General features: G+C 60.5%; 1 protein-coding gene across 1 annotated transcript; it reads right to left on the minus strand.

The window, feature by feature from the left end:
* Positions 1–1,755: 1,755 nt before the first annotated feature.
* LOC104377572 (indoleamine 2,3-dioxygenase 2) lies at positions 1,756–9,304 on the minus strand. The gene is made up of 10 exons (XM_086628188.1): positions 9,206–9,304; positions 7,637–7,732; positions 6,968–7,087; positions 6,657–6,775; positions 6,221–6,235; positions 5,665–5,764; positions 5,280–5,397; positions 4,790–4,841; positions 2,818–2,966; positions 1,756–2,126 (listed from the first exon to the last, which is right to left on the minus strand). The coding sequence occupies exons 1-10, from the start codon at positions 9,302–9,304 to the stop codon at positions 1,756–1,758; spliced, it is 1,239 nt and encodes a 412-aa protein (XP_086484314.1).
* Positions 9,305–9,429: the final 125 nt, after the last annotated feature.

Here is a 9,429-nt window from a genome sequence, read left to right on the forward strand (position 1 = left end):
AGTCTGAGGAATCTGGGGGGGCTCTCTCGCTGTAGAAGGGCATCTTGGGCACCTGGCGTTATGAAAACAGCTTTAGCACTGCTCTTGGCACAGAGATCTCCAGCTCCTCCCCAGCACGGAGGGGTGCGGCGAGCCCAGTCCTGCAGCCTCGGGGCAGGGAGCGCGGGGAGCCCGGGCAGCTATGCCGAGCTGCAGGGCTGTTTGCTGGTCTTGTTTCATCAGCATCGTAGCAGCCTGGATATTGGGTCCTGGGCTGAACCTGGCACCAGGTTGGGTGTTGGTCTGCTGCCGATACCTGGTGAGGACCATGGGTTTGTCTGCAGTGTTCTTCCCTTGCTAGCCCCTCGAGGGAACAGTATGTCCCTGCATCCCCTGCCACAGCACTGCATTGCTCATGGAGACTCAGCAAAGTGGAGCCTGTTTGTGCCCAAATGTTGCAGCTTTTGCCCCTGCTGCAATGAAGTTGGCAACAGAGAGTAAAAACCTTACGCCTTGATGCAGCATCTCCCAAGTGAGCACCGGCCTCCTCGACATCCCACACGCTCCACTCACTTCTCTCATCCGCTTTCCCCTCTTGGCGGGGTGTGAGTGACTTCAGCATCGTTCCCATGACTGGGGAGTTGGTGTTTGTCAGCAGACTTCCCCTGTGAGTAACTGTGGTCCCGCTGCAGCCGCTCTGTGAGATCTCTGCCTGTCGTTCACACCAGGAGCAGAGGTTTCAGCAGACAAACTGACTGTTTTGTACAGAAACGGTTGTGAAACGCCGGGCAAGCACGAGCCCAAGCTTTAGACCAGACCTCCTGCCGTCTCCAGCCCGAGTGCGAGGGTCAGGCTCAAAGGTTTGATGGGAATCGCCGACGTGGGGCTGCCTCGGTGGTTTGGGACCCGCAGGGGTCTGACAGCCCCGGGCACATCAGCAGCGGGTCGTGTCCGGATGTTGAAGGACGGGGCTGGCTGGGGGGCGGAGAGGGGCCGTGTCTGGGTGCCAAAGGCGGGTGGGTCGCAGCGGAAAGTCCCGTCTTGCCACCCTCTGCACCTGCAGCCCCCAGCGCTCACCGAGCCCCCCCCCCCATCCCGATTAGTGCTTTGTTTTACCCGCCCCCCCCCCCCGTCCCTCTGCTGCGGGGAGCCCGTCTGTGGCACGGCCAAGAGCGGGGTTCTGCCGCCACCTCGCGATGGAGAAGCGCTGGGATGTCGCGACGGACACAGGCCCGGCAGCACGGCTGGGTTGGGAACCGCGGCTTTATTCGCCCGAGTCAGCGCAGCGTCCCCGGCCGCGCTGCAGCCCCCGCCGGAGCGGCAGCCCCGACCCCGGAGGGGGGGCGCGGGGATGGAGCCTGGTGGGATGCAGCGAGCGGGGCTTGGATGGCCACGGCTCTTCTGGTGCCGTGGAAGGATGCTGTGCCCATCCCAGTGCCATGGAAGGATGCTGTGCCCATCCCAGTGCCATGGAAGGATGCTGTGCCCATCCCGTTGCCGTGGGATGCTGTGCCCATCCTGGTGCCACGGAAGGATGCTGCACTCACTGCATGTCGTTGGGGGTCAGCAGCAGCAGCGCTCGCCTCCCTTGACAAGCCGGAGCCAGCCAGCACTTTCCCCATGTCCCAGACGTGCACGGGTGGGAAGGGGGCTGCTGAGAGGAGGGGTTTGGTGAAGGCTGCTCAGTCGGATTTTGGCCCCTGCGCTGCTGATACGCACCGGTGCCGTTTGGCCTCCTGCATCTGCTTTGAGCGTGTTGCAAACCCTCAGGGGCAGTCAGGCGCTTATCATCCCGTCCCTGGTGGTGTCCCTGATGCTCCTCAGGAAGTTGAAGATGTGGGACCCACCGGTCCCTTTGGCCTCCAGCGCGGATGGGGGCTTCCCTGCGGATGGCCCAGTCTGGTCACCCGGCTTTGCTTGCCTGGTCTTGGCTTTGGCCGCCGCAACAGTGATGTACTTGGCGATGATGGTGATGTGGTAGGACCTGAAGTCTGCCAGCGCAGAGACGCACTGGTTGAAAGCTGCGCAGAGCCGTGCGTCTCCAGAGCAGAGCACATGCTGCTTCAGGGAGGGGGCACGGTGGATCTCCTCCACAAAGGCTCTGTGGGGCGGGGGCATGTAGTCCCTCATCCTGTGCAGGAAGGCAGCTGCGAGACACCAGCAAAGGGAGAAATAAGTGCGAGTGAGCGGGTTAAAGCACCCCGATGCTCTCAGAGAGCAGCCAACTGGAGCACTGGTGCTGGCACAGTCTGCAGGGATCTCGATGCTGGGTGGTACCCGGCAGCCTGCGCAGCCTCCCAGTCTCCTCTGTCCTGTCTTGGGGCCTCCAATTAATTGAGAAAGAAAACCCATATTAGGTCAATGCTCCCTTAGGGTGGGTCTTCCCCCTAAAAGGCAGGCTTTAGCCCTTGCTCTCAGGCTTTTGGTTTCTGGTTGCTTGGGGTTTTTTTTGCTAATTTCTGATAAATGTGTTCTGTTGTGGGCCAGACTAACGCTAAGCTCTGTGAGTGGTCGAGCTAAATTACTGGCAGGGTGCTGGCACGCTGTACTCCCTCCTCTCTGTATCCATATATAACCTCAGTAAAGAGTTGACACACAAAAAGCAAAGTCTGTCCATCTGGGAATTTAGAGCAGCAAGGAAGTGCCTGCCAGAGCCTCATTTATAGACTTCCTCCCCAACGAACTGGGCAGAGCCTCATCCCAGCCAGGCTCTGCGAGGGCGAGACGAGTGCGTGTCCTGTCAACGGGCAGATCCGAGCACAGCCGTGGGAATTGCGCTGGCTTGGTTCTTCCCTCACCCCTTATTTGCTTAGGAAAAAGGAAAAGCGTGTGACTTACTGCTCTCCTCACTGTGGCAAATCCCCAGGAGCTCATCAAAAGCGTGAAAGACGGTGCTCTGTGCCGCGCTGCCTCCCGAGTACGCCATGGGCTCCTCCGACACTCCCTCATAGATGAGCCCGTCGGGCATCACGGGGTTGTCCTTCCAGCTGGGGGGCAGACTGGCAGTCAGGCAGGGAGCGGCTGCGGGTGGCTGGTAACGGGGCAGGGGGGCTGCCAGAAGGGACCCTGGGCTGGCAAGATTGAGTGAAACCTTCCTGACCCTGACCATGGACCTCCTCCTCCTCGCTCAGCCTTGTCAGCTGTCCTCAAATGCGAGATAAACTTGGAAATCAAAGCTTGTGTCGAGGCGCACAACGAGGTCATGGGTGTAGGGAGAAATCCTTAATTATCCCTTGCCTAGGAGCTAGGGATCGTCTGGTGGGATTGCTGCCCACCGGCGAGCGCCCCGCGGAGTGGTCCCGGGACAGGCTGCCCTGTGCCACGGCTGCACCCCCATCTCCGACGGGGGTCCTGGCGTGGGCAGCTGCTGGGAGGGTGCGGGAGAGGGGAGGGGGCACTCATCTGGGCAAAGTAAAACAGCATCACGTAACATCTGAATTCCTCCACATCCCGGTGGCCGTTAGCTGGAGTCAGGTTACCCTGCAGCAGATTTGAGTCGCCCAAACACTCTTCTGAGCCCCTGAAGTTTGTACTTTGGATTTTTGTCTGTTCTTGCTGCTCTTGAGACGATGTCGGCAGACAGCGCAGGACAGGCTGCCTTTATTTATTTCGGCAGAGAACAAGCCTGCAACGTGATTTCCTCCCTCTCATAAAGCTGCTCGTCCCCAGCAGGCCGAGGCACGGGGCAGTGCCGGTGCCCCCCCGCCGCCGTACACCATTAACTCACAGCCCCCGTCAGCCGGTTTTATGCGCCTGCTGTGCAAAAATGGATAAATGCTCGCTCACAAATGGAAAGAGGAGTCATAATTTCAGAGAGATAATGTGCCTGGCACAAAAATATCTCTTGACCTTCTAAAGAATGCGCCATTTCATGAAGGTTTTGGTGCTGGCTGCTAGGGCTGCTTGACTGCTGGAGCAGGTTTTGCACAAAATGCAGGGAAAAATAGGTTCATTATCAAATACCGTAATATTTTTAGCTCTCCCAGGGATGTATTTATAGTAACATTTACTAGTGGGAAGTTCTTATAAGCAGAAGGGAATTTAAAAGGAATGTTTCTCCAGGCTGATGACCATCAAGACAAGGTCAGCTTGGATAAAAAATGAGAGAAACCTAATCAGGGTGCATGGAGCCTTTTGACTTCGGAATGCTGAGATATGCTGAAGAGAAACAAAAATAGAAACCCCCTTGAGAAGCCCGGGAGCGGAGCAGTCGGGGACGCTCACAGCTCCGCAGGGAAGACGCAGGAGAGCAAACCTGCAGCACTGGGCTCTTGTGGCCCAACAAACTTTTTTCAATATTTAGAGGGGGATTGGTATTTTTAATTAACGGAATTGTAATGGAGCAACAGCAAGAGGCTTGTTATAGATGTTTCCTTAACGCACAAGGGGAGAGACCTCACTCGGCTTCGTGTGTACAGTGTGCCAAGTAGAGAGAAATTCATCTCCTGTCAAAACTGCTGGGGCCAAGAGCAGGAATGGTTCATTTCTGCACACTTATGGCTGTCGCGGCGCTGAGACCGTGCCGGGGCTGAGCTGACGCACGGGATGGGGAGAGGCTGGTGGGAAGCAGACCCCAGCCCTTCTGCCGTGGTCCTGCCCAGTGGCTCCGGCTCTGCGCGGGCGGATCAAGTGCCTGGGAACTCCATCCCGCAAGAGGGACAGGACTGTGGTGACCTCAGTGCTGGTTCCTACCCTGCCCCGGGGGACCCCGTGCCCCGTCTGGGCTGCCCCTTCCCAGCACATCCCTGGCTCCCCCCAGCCCTGGGAGCTGCCGACACGGTGGCTTTGGAGGGAAATGTTCCACACTTACCCGGAGAGAAAGATCCGGATCACAGTGTAAAACACTGCTGGATCCACATAGTCTAGGAGGAAATCAGATCACAGATGTCACTGCGGGCAATAATTTCCCTCTGCATCTGCGTTTCTCACGTAGCAGTGTTACCCCCCGCTGCAGCCGAAGCGACCCGAATCTGCGCTCCGAGAAGGATGCAGCCGGAATTGCCGGAGCATTGCATGGTGCGAGTGCCCCCTCCCCACGGGGCACTACCCCCAGCTGTGCTCCTTGGGGCACTGCAGTGTACGGCTCAGCATCAGCGCTCAGAGCTGCTCAGCCCAAAAACCACCTCCGGGCTGTTACCCGGGGCCCGTTCGGGTGCTCAGACCCCGTGTATCGTCCTGGGAGCACTGAGCCTCCCCTGAACAGTTCCTGCCTCCTCCCACTCCATCCCTCCAGAGAGGCCATTAGCACATCCGACGAGCTAAAGCTCGATGTGAGGATGTGAGCTGCCTCCAGCCCTTACCGTGCATCCGTTTCAAAGCCTTCGTCATGTCCCCGATGGCCTGTGCCAGCTCCTGCAGGGCTCTGTGCAGGGGCTCCTCATCGGGCTGCAGCATGGCACGAACAGCCTGAACAATTGCCTGGGAGAGGGAGAGGGAGGGGGAAAGGGGAGACGAGAGGGAGCATGAAGTGACAAGGGGGCTGGGATGTCTGTGTGCTGTGGTTCTGGATGCCCGCTGTCACCCGCGCCAGCCCTGCCCCTTCCCCAGCCCATGAGCAAGGGCGCAGGGGATGGGTGCGCCCCGTGGGTGCGCGTCTGCGGGCGCTTTCCAGGCAAGCAAGGAGCTCCAGGACACAGAGGAGGGAAGGCACATGCATCCCGGCTGGCTCAGGCAGCAGCACCCTACCTTAATCCCAGGCACGGCCGCCTTCTCAACCAGGAGGGTGACGAGGATGAAGCCTCTCAGGCTCTGTCCCCCGGGCAGCGAGATGATGGTGTCCAGGTTCCTGCAGGGGCGACCAGCGGAGCGGCCGAGCGCGTGGGGCTTAGTAGGGCACTTGCTTGGGATTTCCCCGTATACCCCGGGGCGCGTTGGGCTCTCGGAGCAAAACTGGCTGCAGAGCCTCTTCTCTGCACCCCGGGCAGAGACAAGCTGGCACAGGGCAAAAGGGGAGAGGGGCTGCTCTGTGTCTGAGGGACCTGCCACCCTCCCCATGCCCTCGCTGGGCTAAAAGTCCGGCCGGTGACGGCCGGGTCTGCGCAGACCAGAGCAGCCCACGGTCGGGCCGTGGTCGCGGCGCTGTGCGGCTGTTGCAGCGGCAGTCGCGTGCCAAAGGCTGCGCTGGTTTTGTTGTGCTCGTGTATGGAGAGAGGTTCAGCCTGAGCCCGCAGTGCCGCAGCGCTGAGCCAGTTCAAACAAAACTAATACTGTTAGAAAATAAATAAGCATCTTAAATACTTACTCGATTTCCAGAGGCCTGGAGGCATTTCGGTTATTGGCAACAAATGCATCGGAAAGGAGAGAGAAAGAGAGACGTTATGAATCGTTCAGACACGGACTGTGCTCTGCAGGAGAGAAGTGAGCTCACTGGCCCGAGGGCAGTGCCATGCCCGGGGCGGGAGATGCTCCCGGATGCCCCCAGTTCCCCACTGGGTGCCCACAGCTGCAGCGCCAGCAGCCCCAGGGAGCATCACTCCCCCCTGCCCAGCAAGACCCTCCCTGGACCTTCTCTGTGAGACAGGCCCCCAGTGATGGGGGGTGTTCAGTGGGTTTGGCAGAACAGAAGTGGTCTGGGGCCGTTCGTCCCCGATGTGCTGCACGGGACCTGCTGGGGCTCATCACTGTTGCCCCGACCACACAAAGAGCCGGGCTCGGTCGGCCGGTGTTTGCCCGTTTACCCATTTGGGTTCTTCCTCCTCCAGTTGGCCAACACAAAGTCCGCGTGGCTGAGGATGGGGGGGAGGCCGAGGGCCTGTGAGACCTCCCAGAAGGGGACAGCGAGATTTTGGGGCAGGACCTGAAGGGCATAAAGCACAGGAGAAGACCGGGATGCCGTCAGACTGGGGAAAGGTGCCCGGGCCAGGCAGGAGGGGTCGCGCTCCTGCTGCAGCCTCAGGAAAGTCTTTGTTCCCATGGGATGAGTCCCAGGGGAGCAGCATCAGCCCCCAGATCCCAAGGACCAGGCGAAACTGCTCCGTGTCGCTTTTACCTTCACAGTGCCCTCCTCGCCCTCCTGCCAGAGGTAGCCCATCGTGATGAAGCTGAGCACCAGATGCGCCAAGTGCAGCTCCTCACGCCCTTGGAGGTGCCGGGCACTCAGCTGTGGCATCTGTCAGGGAGACCCTTGGGAGCGAGGGGCACTGCAGGCGACGCCAAGGGCCCCCACGGTGGGGGCTGCCTCAGCTGCCCCCCTGCAGCCCCTGTTCCCTCCCACCCCGCAGGGTTCGCTACTGGTTCGCTGTTGGTGAGCATTGTCGGTAAACTGCCGGATTCTACTCAAAAAGGCCCCCTCTGCCCTGCGCGGGGATGCACGTGGGATCCCCGTGTGCTGGGGGTCTGGCTGGGCTGGGGGTGCTCCTGGAGCAGCCAGGCTGCTTGGTGGGGAGCGTGGGCAGGACGAGCCGCAGCTCTCATGACATCCCGAGGATTTCCCCTGCCACTGTGCACCACGCTCCACACTCCGGGCCCCGCTGCCTCGGCTGGCTGGTGCCACCCAGGATCTGCCATAGGAGTCATTTCTGTGCCAACATTAAGGCTCTGCTTTTGCATCGCATTAGTCCCACCAGCACCCGTCCTTGCCGAGCACACGGCTGCGCGGACACCGCTGCGTCCCACCGCGGTTTGAGAGCGCTCCAGAGCCAGGAGGGCTCACGGGTACCTGGTGCACTTGCGAGCGGAGCTGACGGCTGGCGATCAGCTGGGGCAGGTCGTGGGCGATCTCCATCCAGGGACCGTAGGGCGCCGGCAGCTCTGTCTTGGTGGAGAGACGAGAGCGAGGGCAGCACGTGCACAGAGACCGGCAGCACACGGCACCGCACGCCTGCGGCTCTGCTCTCCCCCCCGTTCCTGTGCGGCGCAGGACTGCGGCAGGAGAAGATGTGCCCAGGGGTTCCATCTGGGCTGGGCAGAGCTCAGCAGAACTGGCTGTGGAGCCATGCGAGAAGCAGGGATGGGCTCAGAGGCTAATGAGGAGCCTTTGGGGCTGTACTGGGCCAGGGGGACGTGCCGCTGCTGCAGAGAGGTTGTGGGAAAAGGGACCTGGAGCATCCCAGCGTGGGCAGGTGGCAAGTGAGGGGGGTCAGGTTGCAGCAGCCGTGGCACTGCCAGCACCAAGCCTGGGAAGACACTGCTGGGCTTGGGAGTGCTGGGTCAGTTGAGAGAGCCAGGGTTTGGGGGCGTCCCCTGCGTGCCTGTGGGTTGGGGTCTCATGTTGGCCACGGGACAGCCAAAGTGGTCCGGCACTGACACAGCTCTGGGGACCGGTGTGACCCTCAGGGAGTTGCTGCAAAGGTGGATGGAGCCTGTTTGTCCCGGGGCGGGGAGGGTAACCCTGTGCTGGAGCACGGGGACACCGGGACAGGGCAGGAGCGAGCAGAGGGCTCGGAGACAAGCCCAGCCCTGGGTAAATTCTTCGGAGTTGAGGCTGGCTGAGGGGCAACACTTAAACTTCCCTGCTCCAGTCCCCGCTCTGGCTCTGATGCAGAAGAGCCAGAGGGTCTGGGGAGAAAAGGGAATTGGGAGAGTGATGGCAGCCAGGGGATGCACGGGGAGGGACTGGAGCAGGGCTGTGACTCACTGAGCAGCCCTGGGGAGGGCCGTGCCAGACAGTGCCTGGACAGGGGGGACTGAGGGTCCTTCGCCATTGCACACTGTCACATTTGCAAAGGTTTTCCTGGAGCCCTGGCAGGGCTGTGCTAATGCCTGCGGGGGAGGGAGGGCAGCGGACACCGCCAGCCCGGGGTTCCCAGCATCCATCCAGCCACGCACGTTGTGGCTAATGACTCGTGTCCGGTTCCCCCTCTTGTAATACCAGCCCGCGTGATCGTGAATTAATGGACGATAAACAAGTCTCTGCCTGTCCCTGAGCGCTCCCACTGCCAAGCGAGCCCAGTGATAAACGGCATCGCTAGCGCGGAGCTGCAGCCTGGCTGCTCTCCTCAGACTCCCTGAAATCCCGAAAAGCCAAGGCTAATGGGTGAATTGCAAAGCACCTTCTCCTCTCCCCTGCGCCGCTCGCTGCAGCCAGTTTAGTAATTTTTAAAGTGAGAGGTTTGTCCCATGAAACTGCCTAAGCCAAAAGAGCCTGTGCCCACCTTGCTGCTCTTTACAAACTGTTATAGAGCAGCATTAAATCGAAACCCAACCAGACAGCCGCTCACCAACCCCGCTATTTTTCCGTTCTCTGTCCCTTGTAGCACGCAGACGCGATGGCACGGCCGTCTCCTACCAGAGGATCAGGAAGAAGGAAGCCATACTCCTCGGAGAGCTGAAACTTGGCCAGTGCCAAAGGCAGTGGGGTCTCCTCCACGCCATTGCCAGCCTCCATCACCGGGCGCTGGCCGCAGGCTCGGGACGTGCTCTGGCTCGGCGGAGACGCGCCTGCTGCCCCGCTCCCGGAATGTGCTGAGCCAGCGCCGTGCGCCCGGCCGTGGGAGCGTACCTTGTCCCGAG

The sequence above is a fragment of the Tauraco erythrolophus genome, chromosome 29 (genome assembly GCF_009769465.1).
Source record: "Tauraco erythrolophus isolate bTauEry1 chromosome 29, bTauEry1.pri, whole genome shotgun sequence".
In the NCBI taxonomy this organism is placed as follows: domain Eukaryota; kingdom Metazoa; phylum Chordata; class Aves; order Musophagiformes; family Musophagidae; genus Tauraco; species Tauraco erythrolophus.